Here is a 26,182-nt window from a genome sequence, read left to right on the forward strand (position 1 = left end):
CCACGCATCTGATGTTGGTGTGATAAACCTGATGTCTCCCATTAAGGTTCGTCTAAGCCCCAGAGGAACGGCAGAGATAAGGAACACAAACTAAGTTTGCAGGTAGGGTTGGGGGATCTGACTGTATTCTATTTGGGAAGTGGAGGAAGATGTAGAGTTTCTACCTTCTTTTCTCCCACAGTTGTTGAAGATATACATCTTTGAAGGTGGAGCTGGCAGTAACGGTTTTGGAGAACCCAAGAGCAGATGACTCACCCCATTCCATGGAATTTTCCATTCAGTCAGAGCTATCTAGTAGCAATCTTAGCACCCCTTGTTCCTACTGACAAACTTGAACAAATGTGTTGTTACTTATGAGTCTTTTGTCTTAATGGTGGGTGTTGTACCTGGATGAGGATTGAATAAGGAACATATATACACACACACAAAGAATGTATGAGGAATATTGCCAACAGAACTGCCTCAGCAGCATCACTGTGGGCAGTTCCATTCCCACCAGGTTCAAAAAGGACCGTTGATTATACGAGTTAAAAGCAAGGCCTTAGGGAACCTTTGGCATTATTAAAAGTGTATTCTTCTCCCCCCACCCACCCCCGATGAAAAGTATAGGGCTCAAAAATTCCACTTGGTTTTACATGTCTGCAGGTTGCCAGGACATTACGTTAGGTACATTCTGGGTCAACCCAGTGATTAACGGGATGGAAAAGATGGGCTTGTGCCAAGCATACCAAACCGATTAATTCACCCCAAAGACCTGTGGCCAAACCCAGCTCTCAAAACAGATAAAAAGCAGGGAACGTGCACATTTCCCGGAGGATCCCTTCACCTCAGTGGGCCAGGAATCTCGTCTCATCTTTTTGTCCTCTGTCCCTCTTTCTCTCTTGCTCCACTTCTTCATTGTGCTCAGAGGCAATGGCTCAAAAATCAGTGAGAGTCAGTAGGAATTTTAGCGCTTCTTCGGCTGGTATGCCGGGGAGCCGAACGAGCTATAGCACTGTTTCAGTATCCCGGGGAGGCAGTGCAGGCTTTGGACATGTCGGTGGTGGCTTTGGCAGCAGAAGCCTCCATGGCTTAGGAGCAAGTAAAAGAATTTCCATCGGTGGCTACCGTACTGCCAGATCTGGATATGGTTACGGGTTAGGTCATGGAGGAGTTGGGTACCGAATCGTCGGTGGTGGTGGGTATGGTGGCTACGGAGCAGGAGCTGGTGGCATCCATGAGGTCACCATCAACCCAAGCCTCCTGGCCCCTCTTAACTTGGAGATAGACCCAACCATCCAGAAGGTACGCAAGGAGGAGAAGGAGCAGATTAAGACCCTCAACAATAAATTTGCTTCCTTCATTGACAAGGTAAGATGCTTCCTCTTGCCATTCTAAAAAAAAATAAAAATCCGCTATTCTGATACCAATTCCTTGCACTACCTGTTCTAGTAACATAAGTCAGCTATAAATTCTGGACTTTTATTCCTTCTTTAACAGTCACTTTGCTATAAATATTTCACAGATAAAAGCTGGGATACAGTTGTGTACTGGCAGCATCTCTATTTTCATGCTATGGATCACAGAATGTCACATATTGCTGGAGGCAATATGTCACACCCATTTGCTCTGCAAGAACTGGGCCTCTGAAAAAAGGTGTTTTAGCAAGATGATCAATATAGTTTCCTTCCTTAAAAAATAATTTTTCATTGATTGTTTTTACAGTAGATCTAGCTGTACTACAGCTTATTTGAAACTTCATTGTCTGCAGCAACACTTACTGTTTGGATAGATGCTATGTAGGAAATGGAAGGGAAATGGTGAAGTGGCATCTTGTGCCAGTGTACATGCATTGAGAGGCACCAGAGCCACAAAATGTTTCTATCACTGGTCAAACATTTAGGTTCCAGGTACCCAGTGGTGGGAGCTGAGACCTGAAAAATGCCAGTGTATATGTGAGGATACTATCATTCAAAGTTGCCTGGAGAAAATGTCCTGATTCTTTAATAGAGACTTAATGTGTGGAAAATAATATAACTTGTTAAATAACATCCCATTAATCACTTGTTAAAGGGACAGGATATTTTCCCCTCAGGGCACTTGGCAATCCTAGCAACGTTTTAAAAAGACATATCCAGTGGCAAAAGAGGGACCATCTCTCCCTCTACGCTCTACCATGTCAGCTTTGCTCATCTGAACAGGGCCTTCTGTAGGTGCTAACCTGCAAATGGGCAAAATCAACAACTGCCCATACATGTGGCCTTCTATGTTGTGGCCCCCACCTTGTGGAATGGTCTGCCTGAGGAGGTCAGGAAGGGTCCGACTCCCCTGGCTTTCCACAAACTATGCAAAACTGAATTATTCAGGAGGGCTTTTCTACACAGATATCGGGGTAGCACTGTACAAAACTATTTACAACGTTTCTTGGGCCAATTATTAGAGACTGCAGTCTATACCACTGTGTATAGTTTGCTATAAGTTGGATCCTGCTATATAATTTTGCGTTGTTTAATGTGTCAAGTTAACAAAAATTGCTTCTGTGTTTTGAGACTTTGGTTCTACAACCCAAATTGTATTTCATTGTTTACTGAATGTCCCATCCTGTTGATTGTATGGACTCTGTGTAATCTACTTTGAGTCCCAGTAAGAAAGGTGCACCATAAATAACGTAAATAAATAAATAGTCCTAGTTTACTAGTGACTAGCACCCCAGAATATGGAGAGTCCCTCTCAATAGGTACAGATGGAGCACTTGCCTTCCATGATAGGATTTTAGCAATTAAATATGGGCCAGGGTCCAAAGAGCCACTTTTAGAACATCTATGGTTATTCCCAGGGGAATTCTTAATAGCAGACCGTCACACATTATCGCACTGGGAAGAGGGTGTGACTTAGTGGGATGGCACCTGCTTTCTGTGCAGAAAGTCCCTGTGATGGAAACACTGGCATCTCCAATCCAAAAATGACAGCAAAGGGGTGTAGTTGTCGGGAAAGTCCCCAGGGAACTGCTGGCAACTTGATGCAGCAGCTAGAAGGACCAATGGGTTTGACTTAATATAATGCAGCTTCATACATTCTGAAACTGCTTATGAAATTCCTTTTGCTCCCCCCAACCCCATGATAGCTTTGTCATCTGAAAACTATACATTGCAAATCTGTAGTCCTGCAGTTCTTTTAGATCCTGGCCCCAGACCCCTTGCAAAATTGTACACTCTTCGCTGTTGCAAGCTAACTAGTTTTTATAATGGAATACAAAGATGAAGTGTTGGGAGCTAGGGGTATTACTCTTTTCATAATTATTAGGCCAGGAAAGACTTCCATGTCTGATGGGACTCCTTTCCATAATTATTATTATTAGCTTTGTTTATAGAGCATCTTCCTCATTGAGACTTCAAAGAGATTTACAAAATACGAAAAGTAATTCTGTCAGACATCAAAGTCCTCCAGAAAACAGTGCAGTGGGACTAGGATTACAGAACTGGAAAACCAAGCAAACAGAATCCTGTCCAGGAGCATATAACATTTTACAAGGACCTTTGAATTACTTTCTTACAGGTGGGACCTGGGGATCCCTTGGAATTACACCCCATCTCCAGACTACAGGGATCAGTTCCTCTGGGGAAAATGGATGGTTTGGAGGGTGGACTCTATGGCATCGTACCCCACTGAGGTCCCTGTTCTCCCCAGGCTCCATCCCCAGATCTCCAGGAGTTTCCCAACCTTGATCTGGCAACCCTACGCCCCATCCCCTGTCAGTGTCCAGGGGGACCTGGCAACCCTACATGAAGAAAAATTGCAGAAGACATTAGGGTCTTTGAAGCAAGTTGACTGTAACCCTCAGAGCCTTGTATCCATGGTGATAGTAGATGCATTTAACTCAGCTAAAACATGTGCTGACAGTTACAGCTCTAGGTAACTGGGTTTTAGGTACATTCAGAGCACTGGAAGCAGAAATGTTCAACGTCTGTGCTCATGCACACACAAAATACATCCTCTGTCAGTAACAATCATATTTCTTTACCCACAATGAATTACGCAATTGCCAAATTATTGAGGTAAATTTTCTTCCTTTGTACAATAGTGATCATTTTTCTTTTTTGGAATGCCTTGTGAAAAAGACAATGGTTTCTCTCACACCAACTAGGAAGTTCACAAATGAGCAGAATAGTCTGTGTTATTAACCACTGTTCTTGCCTCATACAATGTTTGATCTTGGAGAGGAGTTCACATGAGGGAAAAGAAAAAAAGAAAGCTGTGAGGGTGAGAAGAAAGATGAAGATAATGAAGGAGAGAGGAACTTAACTGGAAGGGCTACCAAAAGCCACCACAGGGTTGAAATCGTACCATCCAGACCCAACCCAAATGTCTAAGGAAATCACATGATTTGCCCAGCTTCATGGATTCCCAGAGGGAAGAGGTCCCTTGGAATTTTATGGCCTCAACTCTTGTCACAACTGATGAATAGAGGTGGAGGCTGTGAGGGAGAGACACAGATATTCATGATACTGTAACTCCACTTTTTGACTAGAGCTGCTACCTGCACATATTTGTTACCTTAAAGGCTACTGACTTGCTTTTTTAAAAATGAAAGTTTTGACAGAAATGAGATCCAGTATTGGCTTATATGCAGATTTTCCCATGAATGTTACGAAAAAAAACTGACATGGTTAGATGTATGTGTCTAAAGATAACACATCCCAAATTCACTACCACAGCAGTTCCATTTGGCCACCAGTTCTAAAGGTCTTGCACATTCTCAATGATCTGATACTAACCACTAGTTTCAACTATGCAGATCAGGATCAGCCAGTTCCTATAAATTTTCCATGTAAAATCCTTGCAATCTATTTAAAATGGAGGAGGGTGTGGGAGGTATTATTAATATTTCTATAATTTTATGTGTTATTATTTATTAACAAGATTTTAACCTGACATTTCTTCTCTCAGAGGGCCACCAAGGCGACTAACAAATTAAAACATACAAATTAAAACCTCATCTTAAAAGCCATTAAAGCCAACACACAAGCCGGATCAACAGCCCCCGGCCGGAAAGGCCATAGGGCTGGGGAGGCATATTTGCCGCCCAGAAGAAGGAGACGGGCAGTCGTGTCGGGCCATAATTGGCCCGTTTGTATCCAAGGGGGAGGAGGGGTCAAGGAGATTTAAGCCGGCCCCCTTCCCTGGCTCGGCAGCAGTTCACCGAGTCGTCGACCCACCCTACCGCCCTGTTTTTAGTTCAGGCTTGGCTGGTCACCCATTTGGGGGCTGGGTAGGAATTTTTCACCCCCTCCTGATTGGCATGTGGAGGGGGTGTTTTTGCCTACCTTTTACTACAGCAGGGTGGGCCGTTAGGTTGGTCACTTTAGTTGGCAGGGTTATAGGCAGTATGTAGGTGGCGGTACGGTGAGCACCAGCCAACACCCATATTTTGGGTTGAAAGGGGTCTAGTGAGTACAGCCTTTGTGCCTAGCGGGGAAAGCAGACTGTCTGTGGGACCCCCCCGTTTGGTCCTCTCTTTGAACCTAGCGGCTCGGGAGTTTGGGCTATGGGGTCATCCTGTAATGGCTAACCGGCCGGGCGGGAGCCATCACGGATGGCTCCAGCCTGGGGTTGGGTGGCTCGCCCGATGTCAAAAGTTAAGGAAGGGGTCAGAGACCCCCGGGCCTTGATTATACCGCTGAACTGTTTGCCCTTGCCGTTGGTTACAGTTAAGATGTCATTTAATAAAGTGGCCCAATAGTTAAACCCAGCACTTGTGTCTGTCTCTTATTTCATCTTGGGTGGCAAATACACCATTAGGACAAGATAAAATCAGAGCTTAAAGAAACCACAAAAGATTAAAAAAAACAGTTAAAAACATTGAGGAGGAAGGAGGGATCACTGAGGGGATGCCAAGCAAAACAAAAAAAAAGTTTTCACCGGCTGGCAGAAGATGGCAACAGAAGGGGAGAGTTCCTGAGCTTTGGTGCCACGAGTGAGAAGGCCCTCTCCTCAGTTGCCACCTGCTAATCTTAGAATGCGGGGTACCCAAAGCAGGACCCATGAAGATGACCGCAGCGGTTGGGCAGGTTCATAAGGGAGTAGACAGTCCTTCATGTATGTTGGTCCCAACCATAAGGGTCAGCACCAGCACCTTGAATTATGCCTGCAAATGAATCAGAAGCCAGTGTAGATGCAACAAGCCTGGCGTGATATGATCCCTACCACCCACTCCAGTCAACATCCTGGCTGCAGCATTCTGCCCCAGTTGAAGTTTCCAAACACTTTTCAACGGTGGAAAGCTGCCTAGGGAAATGCAAACATTATTGGTAGCAAATGCCATAATATGCTTAATGCTGGTTGAATTTAGGTCCGTTTCCTGGAGCAACAGAACAAAGTGCTGGAGACCAAGTGGAGCCTCTTGCAAGAGCACAAAATGACCCGGTACAACCTTGAGTCCTTATTTGAGTCCTTCATCAATAGCCTTAGAAGGAAGCTGGAAGACGGTGGGGCAGAGAAGCTGCGGCTGGACTCAGAACTGAAGAACATGCAGGATGCTGTAGAGGACTTCAGGATCAGGTAAGCGTTTGTGAGTAGGGAATTAATTTACTCTATTTAAAATAGTCCTCTGCACCATTATAATATATAACCACAAAACTAAATACAGTTTAAGATTGAACTATAAAATGGATTGCAACGGCAGCAGTAGGCTATGCTCGCACCAACAAGAATGTGGATAAATTTTGTTGCAAAATTAAAGCAGCCAGGGAGGGGAAGCCAGTGTTGCCTCCCATCAAAAGTTGAGATGAACGGGAAGCATTTATCTTCATACTGAAGAAGAATAGGTGCCAAGCAGATGTGTCTGTGGAGGGTCCTGTATATCCTGGGTCCTGCCATTATAGGTCTAGCCTCTGTATAACCTGGCTCTAGCCTTTATAGGCAAGAAAACTCAGAGCAATACTTGAATTACAGGAGGTCCAGTCCCTTTATCTTTTTGACTGCCCCAATCTACTGCTTCTAGAAGACTAGTGAGACGACATGATTTGTTAAGGGCCCCCATACATTTCTGCCCATTTTCATCTAAAATGTGGATGCATGCCGGTGTCTTTTTTTTTGGGGGGGGGGGAAACTAAAATAGAGGTTGAAGTTGACAGGAGTTAACCCCTGTCCCTCCCCCATCCTACCTCTGCCAGTGGTCTTCTTCCAGCTCACCTCTGACAGCAGAATGAGCCAGACTGGGAGGGGGGATGTTTAAAATAATGGTGCACAGCAAACTAAAGGGAGGAGGAGCAGGGGTTCTCTCCCATCACCTACATACTTCATCCCTGTTTTGAAAAAGAGGATTCCCTATCATCTAGTCTAGTCTAGCCATGAATGGGTAGACACATATAAATGCACCTGGAACACACACACACACCCCACACAACAACAATTGTGTGTAATCCACCTTTCAATTTCCCCCCTTCTCCTCCCAAGCCAATTTCATTTGTCTTGTTATTTTATCTTTAAAAAACCCAGCTGAAAAGTACGCAGATGGAGAGTGATTTCAGCAAAGCACACTTTATTCGATCAGGAACAAGACGACTTTGGCCGGCTCGCAGGCCGGCTTATATCCCCCGAGAAACCGCCACCCAAAACACACCCCTACTTCCCTATAGGTTATTTACAGTGGCCGAGAGTCCCATAGGCTCTCAGCCAGGAACCTAGCCCCCTGATTGGAGTGGGCTAGGATCTGCATAGTCCATTGTCTCTTGGAGCGAAGCTCTGAGTTTGTCTCTGGACATGTCTGGACTGGATACATTACACCAGCAATTAAATATTGGTATATCAATGTAATATTATAACAATGTATATCGGATTCTCTGAATTCCCAGCTCTCATTTTTTTAAAAGTAAGTTTCTGGGCCTTTTTGTTGCAGAGATATAAGGGGAGAGGCATACCTCTGCAACAAAAAAAAGGTTACTTTTTTGAAACAGTGAAAGATGGGAACAAAGAGAACCACATTCATATGACAATAAGTAATTGCAGATTGAAAAACCAAGAGTGGCCCAGTGGTATCGCATCTGCTTTGTGTGTGGAAGGTCACAATTTCAATCCCCCGCATTTCCAGGTAAAAGGATTTGGTAGCAGGTGATGTGAAAGACCTCTGCCTAAGATCTTAGAAAGCTGCTGCCTGTCAGAGTAGACAATATTGACCTTGACAGACTCTGTATAAAGTAGCTTTCTGTGTTCCCCTGCTCATTTTGCTGTGGTTGTTAAAATCCGAGCCAACAGCACTAACAGTGAGAAGTTGCAGAGGAAAGATGGTTTCTCCAAACTGGGTTTCTGAGGACAAATTTGGGAATGTGTCTCAGGAAGAGGACCACTTTTATGTGGCCGTTTGTCTAGAGTACATCCATGTCTGACCATACACAGTAACTCCCCCTCGGTTTCCCTCAAGCAGTGGCATCCTCTTCTTGCTGGTTCTTACCTCCAAGGTCACTTCTTCACAAGCTACAGCTAAGGCAGGATCAGATACAAGGGCTTTCTTGCACCAGTGCAGTTATCACACATCACGGTGTTGCATCAGTACAGCAAAACACCTGGGGCTTTGCACTAGAAGCAGTAACTCAAGGCAGAGCAACTTACAGCTGCACAAGCCAGATGTTGGCAAGGATCTAGGGCATCCTATTCACCTACAGCAAAATGTGAGTTGACGGTAGAAGTCTGAGGCAGGGGATTTAACAAAAATTTCAGCATTACTCAAGGTGGGTGTCTAAATATTAAGCCAAATTATCCCAGTTGTTGTGATGGCCACAGGCACAGACAATTTTAAAAGGAGATTAAACAGATTCATGGAAGATAGGCCTATCAGTGGCTACTAGCCATGGGGACTAAAGGGAACCTCTGTATTCAGAGGTACTTAACCTCTGAATCCCAGAGCCAGGAGGCAACATCAGGTGAAGGCCTTGGCCTCTGTGCTCTGTTTTGGAACCTCCAGAGGAACTGGTTGACCACTATATGAGACAGGATGCTGGACTTGATGGACCACTGGTCTGATCCAACAGGGCTCTTCTGATGTTCCATTTAAAGAATCCCCCATTGAGTAAAATCCCAACTGGAGTTTTCTGTCCTATGACTTCAGATGCTCTGACATCACCAAGATGGCATTTATCATATTCTCCTCTGGGTGTGGCATTAATGAGCTCAACCTTCATTTCCATCCAGGGCTTCCAACAGAAGAAGAAAGTCACGAGGGAACCGTTAAAGATGTTATTTCACACAAGGGAGAAAATTACAGGAGCATTAAAGGCACCCACCTTTTCCTGAGCCTGGCAGGTGGCCCTTTTCCATTGCCTGGCTCCAGAGAACCTGGGCGAGTCATACATGCCTCCCCAATGAGAGAACTGTTTTTGCAGCATCTTTTGGCAGCGATTGAAAAGCTGAAAGGAAGGGGGTTTATGCTGGCCTCTCCTAAAAGTCAATAAAACTAGTCCAGGCATTTAACATAAGTATAACATAAGCCAAAATATCCTCTAGTTCTTATTGCTTTAAGAAGTTTTGTTGCTCAGATCTTACTTTGGTTGCAGCAGACTGTTGTAACGCCTTTGTTGTTTATAATTTATAATCTTGCAAGGAGCTCTGGTTTTCTTGAGTTGCCCATTCTTGCAGCCTTGACTTGTTTATTTTAAGGACAATGCTGAGTGACAGCTGGATGTGGGGCTTCGATTCAGGTAGCCTCCGTCCCTCCCAGGTGATCCTTCTTTTCACCTCAGGGGCCCTTCAGAAAAACTAATAATAACCGAAGTAAAACAATTAAAATGTTATTTTCAAAAGGGGAGGAGGCTACATTGTTTAGAGGGAATGATTAGTAGCTTTGCCTACTTTTCCTAAAATCCAGTTTGGGTTCGGGATGCCAGCCTCCAGGTGGGACCTTCGAATTCGCCGGAATTACAGTTCATCTCCAGACCACAGAGATACGTCTCCCTGGAGAAAGCGGATGCTTTTGAGGGTAGACTCTGTGGCACTGTACCCTACTGAGGTCCCTGTTCTCCCCGGGCTCCACTCCCAGATCTCCAGGAGTTTCCCAGCCTGGAGCTGGCAACCCTACCATCCCGCCGGTGCCCAGGGAGGACCTGGCAACTCTAGTTTGTGTTTTGTTGCTAGAATTACATTGCCAAATTCTGCGCCGTTTGGTGTTGTATTCGAAAAGACCGCTTAGTTGTGTCTCAGTTTTAAGCTGATCTTTTGACTTATATTTTATGCAATTTCTATTGGTTGTTACTTTATTTTATGCATTCTTATACATTTTATGTACTTTTTAGCCATTTTTATAATGTTGGCGTGTTTCTGCTGATTCACTGGCTTGATGCCATAATAAACTATCTATCTATCTATCTATCTATCTATCTATCTATCTATCTATCTATCTATCTATCTATCTATCTATCTATCATCATCTATCTATCATCTATCTATCATCTATCTATCATCTATCTATCATCTATCTATCATCTATCTATCTATCTATCTATCTATCATCTATCTATCTATCTATCTATCTATCTATCTATCTATCTATCTATCATTATCTATCTATCATTATCTATCTATCATTTGAAAAATGTATATTCCACTTTTCTATCCATCAGTGACACTCGGTGGTGTACAACAAAATATTATGCAATTATGAATATAAAATCGATAAGCAACATTATTGATAAGAATCTGCCTTAGTCAGGGCTAAATTCATGCTTAAAAGAGTCCCATATGGTTCCCGCTGTAGTTTTTTATTCTGGTCCAAACTCTAGCTAAAGCACCTAGACCCAGTGGGATAATATAATGTTTGGTACGATTTATTCATTGGGTCACACCTGGTTAGTATTTGGATGGGAGGTCACCAAGGAAGTCCGTGGTCACTATGCCGACCCACACATTGGCCAACCTCCTCTGCTAGTCTCTTGCCTTGAAAGCCCTAAGGGGTCACCATAAGTCAGCTGCAATTTGACAGCACTTTACACACACACACACACACACACACACACACACACATCTTAGACCTGACTCTGAGAACCAACATCCTCCAGCAATTCTTTCCAGTCAGACTTCTTTACATATTATTAACATGGTCAGCTAATTAGCTATTTTGCCCAGTATTCTCAAGTTAGAGGTTAGAGTGAAAAATAATGTAAAACTTGAACTTAATAGGCTGAAATATAATATCATTGCTTAAAAATTCACCAGCGAGAGATAAAGCTGAAGTTTGTCGGACGACTTTAGGCATCTCTCTCTCTCTCTCTCTCTCTCTCTCTCTCTCTCTAATGTGTCTCACAAGGTGGTTGTGAGTTAAATGGAAGAGGAAAGACTGATGCTTGCTCTCCTGAGTTCCTTGGAGAGAGGGTAGGATGAAAATGTACCAAATAAAATAAATAATCTTGCATGACCCCCCTTCCTTACTGCAGCCCTCAACGCTGCATGGCACAGTTGCCCACAAAGGCCCCCCATCCCAACCCACAGTAGAGGGCTCACAGGGCTACTGGAGGGAGCAGGGAAGATCCTCCTTCTCTTCTCTCTTCTTCTCCTCCTGTGGAGATCCAACTGTGTGACCTAGTTCAAAAGAGACTCATGTTGTAGGTGACAGATGGTTTGTTGGGGAAATGCAACAGAGAGATTCACCGTTTCTTATCCATTCTTGGGCTCACTTTCCAGGTTGCTAATGAGGTGCCCAATGTCCCTTTCCCTTCCAACAGGTATGAAGATGAAATCAACAAGCGTACAGCCGCAGAGAATGAGTTTGTGGTGCTCAAGAAGGTGAGTCCTTGTCCCCTTTTGGGGACAAGAAGGGCACTGTTTCTTAAAGAATTTGCATACATCAACCTTTACGCTCTAGTCACAGCTCTCCCATTGTGTCTGCCGTGACATTTTTCTGTAGGGTGCGGCCAGCCTGCCTACGGAACTGATAGGTGCACTTGTATTTCCTTTTGCTGCTTGATGATCATGAACCCGTACCCTCTTTTTTGGCCGTAAACTGAGATTTGCCAGAACTCAGAGAGCTGGGACAGAGGGATGATTAGAGTGTTGGACTTTATAGGGTGCAAGTCTAGTAGCACCTTAGAGACCATCAAGACTTTGTATAAGCTTCCGAAAGTCGAAGCTCCCTTCATCAGATACAAGTTGAAGTGGAGATCTCTGACTTGCATCTGATGAAGTGAGCTTAGACTCTCAAAGGCATTAATTCGTTCTTTATTATGACCGTTTCATCAATTGTATAAACAGTTTTGCAATCAAAAATCCAGAGTTTACAGGATACCAGATATTCTCGAAAGCTGATACCCCCAAAATCTTCTTGGTCTCTAGCAATGTTCCCTCTAAGCTATGGAGCCCTGTGAGCAAAAATTCTACTTTGTGAGCTACTGGCATTAAAGCTGTGAGCAGGAGCTTTGGCTACTGCATAAATTAGTTTGCTCTGGAGCCCTCCTTCCTGAGCTGAGACAAAAATGTGTGAGCCAGAGGCTAAAAAACTGTGAGCTAGCTCACACTAACTCGGCTTAGAGGGAACACTGGTCTTTAGGGTGCCACTGGACTTGAATTTAGCTGTTCTACTACAGACCGAGATGGCTCTGAAACGTGACGTTTAGTTTTTTCTTCACATTTTCCCTCATTAAATTCTACTTAACTATCAATCTTGCTCCCAGGTTTTACTTAAAAACAACAACACCTGTCTTTTAAAATGTCTGCAGTTCCTCGCACTTTTGTGCCCTTGATGCATTTGGATATGTATATGGTTCTTTGATCATCGCTAGTGAACAGGGTCAGAGTGATTCCCACCAACTGGGCAGTTGGGGGGGGGGGGAGAAAGAAAAGATAGCAGGCTCTACAGTTATACCTGATAATCAGTTGTTTTTATCACACAGAAGAATTTTGCGATTTTAAATTTAAAAAAGAGAGTTATGCTAATTTTAAAATATTGCCATGCAAATTCATGCTGTGCAAGGTCACTGGTTTTTAGACTTTTTGCTCAACTTTTTGCAGTCGGTTCTGTCAGTATGTTTATATTGTGTATGCATGTACTGTTTTTATACACTATGTATGTGTACAATACATGCTATCTAAATGTAGACCGTATAATGCTGTTTTTATTGATGCACAGATGATGTTGAAAAATGAATACATTCTATGAGGGAAAAAATCATATGTTCAGTTCTGCCTTTTTTGCTTCTTTGTTTTGGCCATCAAATTACTGGCAACTTATAGCAACCCCATAGGGTCTTCAAGGCAAGAAATGGTCAGAGGCAGTTTGCCATTGCCTACCTCTGCATAGCGACCCTGGTATTCCTTGGAAGTCTCCTATCCAAGTACTAACCATACCCATCCCTGCTTAGCTTCCAAGATCTGACAGCCTGGACTATCCAGGTCAAGGCCAGTTCTGCCATAGAAAAAGCAAAAAAGAAACAGTGGTTTTCAGGCTGAAACAACTAGGATGAGAAATTCAAGAATACTCTTGCCTATCACGTCAGCTGCTAACTAAGACTTCAATAGGGTTGTCAGGTCTGATGTCTGTGTTGACGAGGGGTGGGAGGGAAGTTTCCAGGAGCAGGATTGAGCGACGTGGAGATGACGTCATCATGTTGGGGACATCGTGTAGCAATGCTCTTGCTTTTGGCTCTTGCTTTTGGCAAAACTCTATGGTAAAATTGGCATCAAACCATGGAGTTTTGCCCAAAAACCAGAGTGTCACCATGCAACGTCCCTGATGCAATGATGTCACTTCCTCATAACATCAGCATGTTGGGGATGTCGTGCAACGACATTGCTGTTTGGGGTGGGCTTTCCCTCCGCTGGCCAGCTGGCTAGTGGCGGGCAGAATCCCCATAAAGTGGGAATCCCCCACTCAGAACGGGGGAACTCCCACCTTAGATTGCAACAAGACCCTAGCACATGTCAGAAGATACTGAACAATGTTCTAGGGGTGAATGCTAAAATATGGGGTCTTACCTTTGTCCTGCATGAAATGAAAACTTAATTTAGAGTAAGTCCAATATTCTCCTGCAGCTGTGCACTGGAAGGGAAAACATGTAGCTGAATGTGTAAAGCTGCCTTCTACTGAGTCAGACCCTTGCTCTGTTAAAGTCAGTATTGTCTACTAGGACTGGCAGCAGCTCTGCAAGTTCTCAGGTCAAGGTCTTTCACGTCACCTCCTACCTGAACTTTTTAGCTGGAGATGCCAGGGCTTGAGCCTGGGACCTTCTGCATACAAAGCAGACAGGGGATGGTGCAATTTTTAAGGAATGCTTTCATGCTATTTCCACTCTTTTAATTGTGGAACTGCTTGTAAGCTTCCTAACCATACTTAGAGTTCTCTGGAACAAAGTTTTAAAACCACTGGTTTAGACAGAGAGCAAGAACAATACATTACTCATGGACATCTGAAGTTTCTTGGACAACCATAGATGGCCTGGATAGAGAAGTCGGTGATATGGATTGGCCTCTAGCACATGCTGCAATGTTGGGTTGTTGTTTGTTTGTTTTTTAAAATCCTTTCTTTTCCAGGATGTGGATGCTGCCTACCTGAACAAGGTTGAACTGGAGACCAAAGGGGACAGCCTCACAGACGAGATCAATTTCCTGAAAGCTTTCTATGATGCAGTAAGTTTAATATTTCATGTTTTTCCCCATGTAGCCCTGTTGCAGGCTAGATTTGCATCTTAATCTCCCACCTCTTTCAATACGTCTCCTTCCCATCCAGTAAGGCTTATCCAACGAGACGGCTTCTTTGTGGACAAGTTTGGTAGAGGTAGATATTCTAATATCTGTCAACCAATGAACTCCTCCTTCTACTTTTTATTTAGGAACTGGCTCAATTGCAGTCACAAATTTCTGACACCTCCGTCGTTCTGCAAATGGACAACAACCGAAGCCTGGACCTGGACAGCATAATTGCTGAGGTCAAAGCACAGTATGAGGACATTGCCAATAGAAGCAGAGCTGAGGCAGAATCCTGGTATCAAAGCAAGGTGAGAGGGATCAACATTCTTCAATGCTGAGCAAATAAATTTGGAAGAAGAATAATGTGATTCTGGAGACATAGCCGGGTTTGATTTTGAGTAGTGACATGGGATGTTCCATAGGGAATGGCTATGTTACTGGGGTGTGGCATAATTTAGAAAGTTTAGGAAAATGTTGCACAAAAACTGGGAAATATTAATTTTTTGAATTTAAATTTGCCAGTCTTTCGTGGATTATTATCAAAAGGTAAAAAAAAACAGAAGTCCAAAGGCATTTTAGAGACTAACAGAATTTATTCCAGCTTTCATGAGTTGCTTAATCAGATTCTGGAATGAATCTTGTTAGTCTCTAAAATGCCACTGGACTTCTGTTGTATTTTGCTACTACATACCAACACAGCAACCCATCTAACATTATCATCAGCATGTAAATATTCACATACACTCATCTCTGGTGCTGGTATAGTGATTACAGTGTTTGGCCAGGACTGGAGAGACAGCTGGTTTCAAATCTCTGTATATGACACTCATTGGGTGACCTTAGGCCAGGCTCTCTGTTGCAGCCAACCTACCTCACAGGGTTGTTGTCAGGGGTCGTTTCGTAGAAAAAGAGCTAGGGAACTCATTAGCATAACTCATTAGCATATGCCACACCCCCTGACATCATAAGGCCCGGCGATGGACCTGCAAGGCTGGCGGGAGTGCGAGGAAGCCCCGCCAAGGCCCTCCCTGGCCCCAGGCAGGCAGGGGTGGGGAGAGGCGGGGAGGAAGCAACTTACCCTCCCTCTTCTCGTGCCTCCTCCTGGCTGAATGAGGGCCAGAAGCGGGGCGGCCGGAAGCAGGGGGCGGGGCTTCGTCGTGTGCCCCGCCTCCCCGCACCTCACCCTGGGGAACTGCGATCCCCTGCGATTCCCCCCGAATCGACCTCTGGTGGTTGTAAGGATGAAGTGGGAGGGGGGGGAACCTTCTGTGCTGCCCTATGCTCCTTAGATAAGATAAAAACGTGATTGGTAGATCAAAACTTAAGCATCTCCTCAACAACTGTCCAACGAAGTTCAACATTTAAATTTAGCAGAACGGATGTGGCCATAGCAACCTTTTTGTTCTTTTTTCTTTTATGGTATGCTTATAACCATTTCCACATTATTGTATGCAATTTATATGAAACTGGTGCATAATAATTGTAAAAGTGTGTTCAATTTTGATGGTAAGTATTCAGCATTTGGGGAAACTGGTGTGAAAACAAAGTTTCACAAGTTTGCTGTTTCCCACAAGGGAGGGAGGAGACCAAAGTGAATTGCCTCAGTGACAAGATCAGTGGTGATATTTGAATTAGACCAGGTAGCTTTTGAAACTTCATCACATTCCGGTTTAGGAGTTCAGTTGCATTCATTTGGTTGGGTTTATCTCTCTCACTTCTCTCAGTATGAAGAGTTGCAGCTCACCGCTGGTAGACATGGAGATGACTTGCGAAACACGAAGATGGAGATCTCAGAGATGAACCGCATGATTCAAAGACTCCACTCTGAGATTGACAATGTGAAAAAGCAGGTACCGTTTCCATCATATTTCTCCTAAACCAAGATTCCCCATTCAGATTTTAAGGTGCCTCTCTGAGAAACAGGCAAACATTTCCCAACAAATGTTTTAATGGCTGATGTTACGTTTGTATGTATTTCAACTCTGTTTTTAATTGTTTTAATGATGTGAGTGTATGGGGGATATTTTAATGGTTTTAAAATATGATTGTTATGGCAAATGATCCTTGGGAGATATTGTTTTCGTGCCTCACTTCAGAGCCAATGTATAGTTGGCAGGGCTCTTTTTGTAGAAAAAGCCCAGCAGGAACTCATTAGCATAATAGGCCACACCCAACAGCAAAACCCATTAGCATATTAGGCCACACCCTGACAGCACCGCTCAGTAGCACATTAGGCCACACCCCCATGTTACCAGAAGTGTGGTCATCCAGCCACACCCACCTTTTCCTTCTTATTCTGTTTACCTTGTTTGTTGCCAAAACCCAGGGCTTTTTTTGGAGCAGGAACTCCTTTGCATGTTAGGCCACACACCCCTAATGTAGCCAATCCTAATGGATTTCTGCTGTTGAGTGTGGCCTATTATGCTAATGAGTTCCTGCTGGGCGTGGCCAACTCAGGAGCCAGCCAGAACTCCGTTCCTGTGCATTCCTCCCCAAAAATAGCCCTGGTTGTTAGAGTATTGGACTAGGACTGGGGAGACAGAGGTGTCAGATCCTCCGTCTGCCATGAAGCTCACTGGGTGACCTCGGGCCAGTCGTTTTCTCACAGCCTAGCTTTTCTAATAGAATTGTTGGGAAATAAAGTGCAAATGGGAGAGCCATGTATCTCCAGGTCTCCAGCAGCCAGGAATAGACCTTTGGTCTGATCAAGCAGGCCTCTGGTACTGGGGCACCTTGGCTATTGGAAGGCAACCTACCTATTTATCATTCTGCTGACCTTGCCAAGCTGTGTCAAGCTATTAGGACATTTGCTGTGAGGAAAATGCACATGGGTAGTGCATGCAAGGTTCTTTAGTGTTTGAAAGACACAGATCTCTTTTTGTACCGGGGTCCTCTTCCCATTTTCCTGATGCTGACACAAAGGATCCAGATATTCTCTTTGGAATACCAAGGGCTGGGCTTGTGATTTCAAAAAAAGGAAAAAAAAAGAGCTCCTGTTTAGAAAAATCTCATCTCCTTCCTTTTGCAGTGCGCTGCACTGCAGACGGCCATTGCAGATGCTGAACAGCGTGGTGAGCTCGCCCTTAAAGACGCCAGGATAAAGCTGACTGAACTGGAAGAGGCTCTAACAAAGGCCAAGGGTGAGATGGCCCGTCAGCTGAGGGAATACCAGGAGCTGATGAACGTCAAGCTGGCCCTGGATATTGAGATCGCCACCTACAGGAAGCTGCTGGAAGGCGAGGAGAGCAGGTGGGCGGAGCCTAAGAACTTGTGCGAAATAAGGTGCCCTGTTCTCTGTTGTGAAATCACTTCAGTGAAGGATGTTGCCTGCGGTGCCTAGCTCTCAGTATGCTGCAGGGGGGAAAGGACCCTCTTTTTGTACAAGCCATTATTTCTCTGTTCTGTTTGTGGGGATTTTTACCGCTTCTGGACCAGACTTCTCAGAGCAGCTGCAAATGTACGTCATCTAGGTCTTTACCATGGAGGAGGCCAGTTTGATAGTGTGATCAAAGTACCTCAATTGCCAATTGTTTTAAGGAAAACACTCTCACTAAAACTAAGTCAAAATACTTCATTGGTCTTATGGGGAAAAGAAGCACAGAGAGCAGAAACTGATATAAAGTAAACATGCAGGTTAAGGGACAGAGTCTTGGCCTCCAATAATGAACATCTGCAGCATAGGCAGTTGTAGCCACCACTGGTGAAGGACATCTGCACCTGATATGTAAGTTCTGACCTTCTATAGTTGCCAACCTCCAGAGATCAGTTCGCCTGGAGAAAATGGCCACTTTGGAAGGCTGACTCTATGGCATTATACCCCCACTGAAGTCCCTCCCCGAACCCCACTCTCCTCTGGCTCTAACCCCCAAATCTCTCGGTATTTCCCAATCCACAGCTGGCAAACATAGGAGCCCCATTTTCAGCTGTTCTGCCACCCTGTTTGGCATATCACATGGAATAAGCTACTCTTCAGCTTTATCAACACAGAAGCACAAAAACATGCCTCGGCCAAGGCAGCAAGAACAATATCCATGTGCCCCGTCCCATGTCACTTGCTGCCACCACCATCCCTTCCTCTATCACATTTGTGAAAGATTACAGATGTCACGACAGTCTTGGCCGAGTTCACCTCCATACAGAAACTGTTTCCCCTCACTTAAATTTTTTTCTGCTGAGTTGCACTGTACCAATAGCACAGCTCAGCTGGGAAAGCGATGAAAGCCCTTTAAAGGGCTGGAAAGGGATGGTGCATGGTAGCAAGCTACCCCCTGCCATTTTGAATGCAGAGCTTGGCTCTGCCCATGTTCCATCCACAGCCACCCCACAGTTCCCTTTCTGAACCAGATCAAAAGAGGATTGTTTTGGATCTGGTACAAAGGGAAAGCACTCAGGAAGCCCAGAAGTTCTGCTCAGAATGAACAGGATGCTGTGTGGACATTCCCATCAAATGTGGTGGTTTCATGTGTTCCATGTGTGGAAAAATACCTGAGTGGAAGCAACCATCCTATAGCAAATTGGGAGAGCTGTGGCAGCGGAGATCAAATCTCATCCAATCAAAATTTGCAGGAACCTTACTTACAAGGATCCCTTGGGTAGGATCACTACGAGGACCCCTGCCAGTTTTCCCAGTTGATGTCACCCAGTTCCCCTCCTCACGTAGCCTCTGTTCCATTTCGCTTTTGTCCACATGAGTCCCATGATCCCCAGTTAAGTCTTTCTGATGAACAAAAGGCATTCTCCTTCCCTTTTGTACTGGTGAGAAAACTGGCAGAATCCAACCCTTTATTTGTTTGTCTTCACTCTATCCTCTCATGGAAACATGGCCACTAAAATAATTAACAATGCACTTAGGCTTCTCATTGCTAACTGTTTTGAGAGCATTAAATTTTTATCTAGGTACAATTAGGCATAAGAATACCAAAAATCCAGAGAGCAATCCACATAATCATTTATGGAGGTGATGAGGCAAAGACACCAGCACATAAAATGAAAGTTGTGCATGCAAAAAGACCGTCAATGGTCCAGTGTTGTCCAGGAATTAACTGCTTCTGAACCACCATTACCCTTCTTATGGCTCCTATTCATGACAGTAACTTCCCTTCTTGTCTCCTTTAACAGGCTGGCTGGAGAGGGTGTTGGTGCAGTAAATATATGTAAGTAATAATCGACTGAAATCACAGAAACTCAATAAGACAGTTATGAGCCTTTTGAACTAGCACTGCATAGGTTTTGTGTCAATGCAACTGCACAAACAGTAGTTTTGGAAACCACCAAACCCCCCTCGTGAAATGTTTCTGTTCTTAATGTAACTTTTCTGTCAACTCCTCAGATTATTTTTTTTTCTGAGTGGGAGAGTTCAAAAAACTCATTCTAAATTTTTCTTTAAGCAAAATCTGCAGGCACCCTATACAGAATCTCCCTCAGAAATTTTGCTTATCTGAGCAAAATACTTGTGGGATTTCAGAGGAAAAATCTCCACATTCACTTTGAATTTCACTTCAGGTAAATTTTCACTGCCAGTTTTAACCTCCTGAGATGCCCTATGAATAAATAAGTTGGCATGCTGGGTCAGGAGGACAAAGGTCCATCTAGTCAAGTTTCCAAAGAGTGAAAATTCACAGAAAGGGCGTGACAGAGGTACAGAGGAGCAAGCAGTTCCCAATATAGTTTGTTTTTATATTTTTGTCGGTGGTTTTAGATCATTGCACTTTGCTGTTAGATTTGTAGATTCATTTCAATTGTGCACACACGCTGTATTGTTTTTTAAAAAAGCAATTTGCACTTTATTTGAACAACATATATCATTTTTACGTATTGGTGTCATGTTGATTTACTGATTCACATCTGATGTTGAATGATGCATACATTTTTGGTGTGAGGAAACAGAAAATGGTGCAAAATAAACCACAGATTTGATTCACACAAGGAAGAAGAAAAATCCCAATGAATATTTTTCAAGTCAAAGCAGCCAGAATGAGAAAATCAACCTACGTGGAGGCTGCCCTCCCCTGGCATCTGCCAGTTGGATTTATATTATATCAGAGATTCCATTCCTGGCTATCATGGCTACAAGCCATTAACAATAGTCCTGTCCTCCATGAACTTCTCAAATCTGTTTTTACAAACATACTGAATGGTATTTAGAGCCTGAGCAGATTCTGATGTACTGGCCAGGCGAAATATTTATTAACAATACGAAGGAGTGTTATCATGGAATTGAAAATACTTCAGAACAATGTTTGGGGGAAGCATGTGGGACCTTGCCCTATAATTCTCCTGCCAATGCAATGGAAAGGTCATTGTGCAGCCTTTCTGAGCTGGAGGAGGGGAGGACAGTGGGGTCTTTGCAAGCAAAATAGCCCTAAAAGGACAAGTGGCACCATTAGCTGGACAGGGAATCTGCTACAGGCAAAAAAATGCTAAATGCACCACCAAGGCTTACGTTCTATTCTTTTCCAAAGTGTCAGTGACTGAGCACAGGGCTGCAATTAGCATACAAAGGCAGATCAAGAAAGGATAAGTGCAGGAAGTGGGCAGAAACTGTGCTAGTATGGAAATGGCTTCACTTTGGCCTGTACGGGGTACTAGCTTTACTATGGAAAAAGTTGTGAGTTGGCCAAGCGTGTCCACTATTCTGTGCAGGATTCAGCTTTTAAAGCTCAACCAGACTACATATTTGACACAAGTCAGGCTGGGGGTCCCCAACTGCAGTACATGTGGGGCACTACAGTGGGGCAACCACGGTTCCCCCATGACTGTTTTGGCTCAGGAAAATGATGGAGGAGGGAAAGCTGAAGCTCCTCCCCCCCGCCCCCCCTGCTCACAAGTTAAATTCAGCCTTGTAGCTTCTGGGAACATTAATTTCCCTGATATTACATCTGACGCAAGTTGGGTTGGGGGACCCCTGAACCAACTCATGTCACATGTATCATCTAATTGAGCCCTTAGTTTGCTGGTAAATGCTGGCTAATGAAGCTTGTCAGTCCATGTTAAAAGTCTAACCCTACATGCGGCATCTAGCATCATGTGCTGTGGGCTTAGATATGCAAGTTTTTTCAGACACCAGGTATGTACTGAGATGATCATGGGGAATCCCCCTGAATATACACAGGCACTTGTGTCCCATTGTGTCCCCATACAGGCCCCAAAGAGCACTTTGGTTGGGGTCACAGCACCGTTTAGTGACCCCGGGCCCTAAAGCCAGGCTAGCTACCACGAGGGGCAGGTCCTTTTCGGTGGCGGCCCCTATCTGGTGGAATGAGCTCCCGGAGGAGATCAGGGCTCTATGGGACCTTTTACAGTTCCGCAGAGCCTGTAAGACGGAGCTCTTCCGCCAGGCTTTTGAGTAGGGGCCGCCACTACCACCACCGCATATATGCGGAGCAGGACCATCGGGGATGGGCCGATGGGAAATGGGGACATCATGGCTCATGCTGTCTCCCTTCTGATTTTGACTTTGGACCTCCTCATGACATGTAATGGAGAATGTGGAATTTAGTCCTTCATGTATCCGTGAGATGTTAATATTTTTAGCTTCTGTTGTTTTAACGTATTTGTTTTATAGCACCTTGTGCCCTGTAAGCCGCCCTGAGCCTGCGTGCGGGGAGGGCGGGATAGAAATGGAATGAAATAAATAAATAAATAACATTGAATTTGGAGTAAACATGCATAGGTTTGTCCTCTACAAATATGTATAGGTTCAGTGTCTTGGGGTAACTGTGGTCTCCCAAAGAGAAGAATGAAATTAATTTGCCATCCAGGCTTCCAAAGTTAGCGAGATGCATCTCCCATCTCCTCTGCATCATGATTTGGCTTATGTTTTCAGGAAGTTCTGATTCCCTTCTCTGGTTCCATGAACTCTGAATCTCTCCTGTTATCTCTTTGCAGCTGTGGTCCACTCATCTGGAGGAATGAACTATGGTGGTGGAAGCGCCCTTGGTCTTGGGACGGGGCTGGGCCTTGCGGGCGGAACGAGCCTTGGATACGGAGGAGGCCTCAGCGTCGGGGGAGGCGGCTTCAGCTCCGGCAGTGGGAGGGGGTTAGCTGGGAGCATGAGTTCAGCCAGGGGAGCCACTTCCAGTATGAAGATTGTATCAAAGACCTCCACATCCAGAAAGAGCTACCAGAGCTAAAAACTTCAGGGTTGCCGGGGGAGGGGGAGGCAATGCAAATGTGGTGTCAGCAGACACATGGGTTAGAACTGATTTGTCACCAAATTCCCATAAACTCTGTAGGATGAGGGTGTGATTCAAATGGGTGGGGGAGCAGGGGGTACTGAACCATTCCCCACCCCCATCCACACTTTTCTTCCTGAAACCACTTCTCCTTGCGTGTTTTCCCCCCCAGTGGGGTTCCAAGACCAGTAGTAAACTCTGCCAAGAGAAAATGGTACAAGGGAGAAGGGGTTTCTGGGAAGGGAAGGTGCCAAAGTGGGAAGGGCTGCATCCTGCTGCCCACTAATGCTGCCCTTTCAATATTTCCTCTTCCGACTTTATAAAGAATTTAACACAACCTGCTGTCTAACACACCAGGTGTGCTGCCATCACATCTAACTTGTCCCCTCCACCCTTACCTGCAGACTCCATACACCTTCTCACAAATGATTCCCATAATCTGCTTATGCTGATCAGCAGCACCCTGTATGAATACTGGTGGTGTCATTCGGCGGACCAAATGTAAGACTTCAACTCAGATTCAAGGCCCTGCCCAGTTGTGAATGTCTTGGGCGACCTTGAGCAAGATCTTGGCCTCAGTTCCCCCAGCATTAAAATGGAAGCAGTTCTGACCTGCCTCAAATTGTTGTTGTTGTCATCTGTGAGATAATGCTTATTGTAACCGGTTTGTCAGTAAAGAAAAATTGGCTCTTCGATTGACCTCTGAAATCTGTTCCTGCTGTATCTTGGGTTATTTCGATAGCTACGTCAAAGAGGCAAATGCACATACCACTAATTCATATAAGGTCTATTTAGCTGCACAAGAGGCTAATTCATATAAGGTCTATTTAGCTGCACTCAGGCACAGAGGAATAATCCTGCATCTGGCTTATCAACTGATCTGTGAATTAGCAGTTGGATTCCTAAACTCTTCTAATTCATGGCTACGTCACAGAACTGTGTGGGTGTACCGTTCATAGAAGACATTGGCGATTATCTGTAAATGCAGTGGGAGCTTACATGAAGAGGCCTTATCCTGAATCACACCCAATCAAGACCGGTGTTGTCTATTCTGACTGCAGCAGCTCTCCAAGGTTTCCAGCAGAGGTCTTTCGCTTAACCTGCTGTCTGATTCTTTTAACTGGAGATGCCCAGGATTGAACCTGGGACCTTCTGCATGCAAGGCAAAAGCTCTGCCACTGAGCCACAGCAATAGTTCTGCTGGGTGATTCATGGGTACCACCTCAAGTCTGCAGGAAGAATCAGGCCTTCAGCTGAGAACTGGCATAAATTAGTGGCTACGAGAGGGCTTGACAAAACCAGGAAGTCCTTGGTTGAAATCCTGCCCCTACCACACACTCTCAGAATTGGTAGCATTAGGTAAGCTGCCCCCTTTCAACTTCATGCCTGTTCTGTAATACAGGGATTGTAATACTGATTTACCTTACAGAGTTGGATATTCTGTAAGTGCTATCTGAGTATTATTATCTGCCTTGATGGCAGTTCTGTCCACGGGTTGTCAAGGAGGAAAACCCACAACATCCCATTTTTAAAGTCTCATTGCAGCGGGAGGAGGAGGAGACTGGATTTATACCCCACCCTTCACTTGGAGTCTCAGAGCGGCTTACAAACTCCTTTCTCTTCCCCTCCCCACAACAGACACCTTGTGAGGTAGGTGGGGATGTGAGAACTCTCCTTGAGAGAACAGTTCTGAGAGAACTATGGCTTGACCAAGGTCATCCAACAGCTGCAAGTGGAGAGTGGGGAATCAAACCCAGTTCTCCCAGATTAGAGTCCGCGCACTTAACCACTACACCAAACAGTTTATCATGCCAGGAACTTAATTGCCTTAAGAGGACTGAGCTGCAGTTTGAGTTCCAGAGGAAGAACAACACAAACAGTCTACAGCCCAACCAATATCTATAACTAACAACCCCATAAGAATTTCCAGGGGACATCTTGGTTAACAAATTCATGGAGGGCCAGGGCAGACATATTTAAAAGCATCCTGGTTTTGAAATATCTGCAGTCATGCCCCCCTGTAAGTGCTCGCTATACCAGTTTAAATCTAGGAGACCACAGTTATGCCCATTTTGGAATTGGAATGCATTTGCAGTTGTGACTTGCCTGGTCCGTTGTTCCTAGCAATACCAGTGCAACAGTTGTTTCTTGCTTGCCCAGACTTCATCAGAGATTCTTGCATTTGTATGCATCTGTCAACTAATCCATTGCAATGGGTAGGAAGTATCCAGAACAGGAAGGCAGCAGGGGAACATCCGCTGTACTATAGCTAAAGCATATATATTGTGGTAGGTCTCTGTCATTCAGCACACTCTAGTTCCCCTGATAACTATGTGTAGTGGATGAGATCGATTCTCTGATTTGCAGAGGAAACAAATATGATATGGTCCATTCAGGGAAAGTACACATATTACCCTGTAGAGCATAATATTGCACTTTTCAGACACTCCTCCCCATACTTCTGGTTCAGTGAATAATCAACTGGGAGGATACTATGCAGACACATCTTTTGTATGCTCCCCCTGATCCATGTCAGTGCAGGGGTAAGCTCTGCCCCCACCCCCGGCAGCTTTCTGCACATGCAGTTAATTTGTTCATTTTTATGCACCTCATCCTGTTGATTAGAGAAGTGAGTCAAAGAAATGATCTAAATAAACAAATTCTTCTGGTGCCTACAAAGCTGATCCTCCACGGAACTGAATGGAGAAACAATTTGTGAGCAGTGGAGCTTTGCATGACTACCATAGACCTTGAGTCTGCAATAACTGCAGAATCAGAGTTATTTCATACGGGTGTAATACAAATCCATATTAAAAGGGTTACATTGGAACAGACATTGCCCAGTTTCCAACCTTCTTATGCTATGTGCATAATATTGTTCTCTGAAAATTCAGCCCTTTTTCTTCATGTATTTCCTCACCTGAGCATTTCCCTGATAAAATTATATATATATCTGTCATTTGTTTTACCTCCCAAGCTGCAAATGTTATCATGCTATTCTACCATTTCCCCTTTATTCTGCTGTTCAGCGCAATTAGCCGTATAAAAACCCCCTATATCAATAATTTTCATATCCCTCATCACTGAAGTCCAGAATTTAATAAAAATAATTAAGTGGCACTATCACACATTTCAACCAAAGTTAAGCATGTTTAAGCTCCATTGAGTTTAGTGAGAGATTTACAGTGCAGTCGTAAATACAGTTAAACCCCTCTAAGTTAATTGACTTCAGCAGACTCTGTTTAGGATTACACTTTTATGCTATTGTTAGCCAAATGAGCTGTTGTCCTGGTATGCAGATGTTCAATGAACCACACAAAGAGACTCTGCTTTAGATGCTTTATTCAGAATAAAGGGAAACAGCC

The 26,182-nt window shown here is 44.3% G+C and overlaps 1 protein-coding gene across 1 annotated transcript; it reads left to right on the forward strand.

Moving 5' to 3' along the window:
- Window positions 1-825: 825 nt before the first annotated feature.
- LOC107116749 (keratin, type II cytoskeletal 6A-like) lies at window positions 826-22,778 on the forward strand. The gene is made up of 9 exons (XM_015418739.1): window positions 826-1,350; window positions 6,329-6,537; window positions 11,688-11,748; window positions 14,488-14,583; window positions 14,787-14,951; window positions 16,368-16,493; window positions 17,672-17,892; window positions 19,762-19,796; window positions 22,531-22,778. The coding sequence occupies exons 1-9, from the start codon at window positions 913-915 to the stop codon at window positions 22,773-22,775; spliced, it is 1,596 nt and encodes a 531-aa protein (XP_015274225.1). The 5' UTR covers window positions 826-912; the 3' UTR covers window positions 22,776-22,778.
- The last annotated feature ends 3,404 nt before the right edge of the window (window positions 22,779-26,182 follow it).

The sequence above is a fragment of the Gekko japonicus genome, unplaced genomic scaffold, assembly GCF_001447785.1.
Source record: "Gekko japonicus isolate JY-2015 unplaced genomic scaffold, Gekko_japonicus_V1.1 scaffold823, whole genome shotgun sequence".
Classification (NCBI taxonomy): domain Eukaryota; kingdom Metazoa; phylum Chordata; class Lepidosauria; order Squamata; family Gekkonidae; genus Gekko; species Gekko japonicus.

Coding starts and splice junctions, on each gene's coding strand:
- LOC107116749 (XM_015418739.1), top strand. CDS start 913: ATGGCTCAAAAATCAGTGAGAGTCAGTAGGAATTTTAGCGCTTCTTCG. Junction 1,351..6,328: donor TTGCTTCCTTCATTGACAAG/GTAAGATGCTTC, acceptor GGTTGAATTTAG/GTCCGTTTCCTGGAGCAACA. Junction 17,893..19,761: donor CTGGAAGGCGAGGAGAGCAG/GTGGGCGGAGCC, acceptor CTCCTTTAACAG/GCTGGCTGGAGAGGGTGTTG.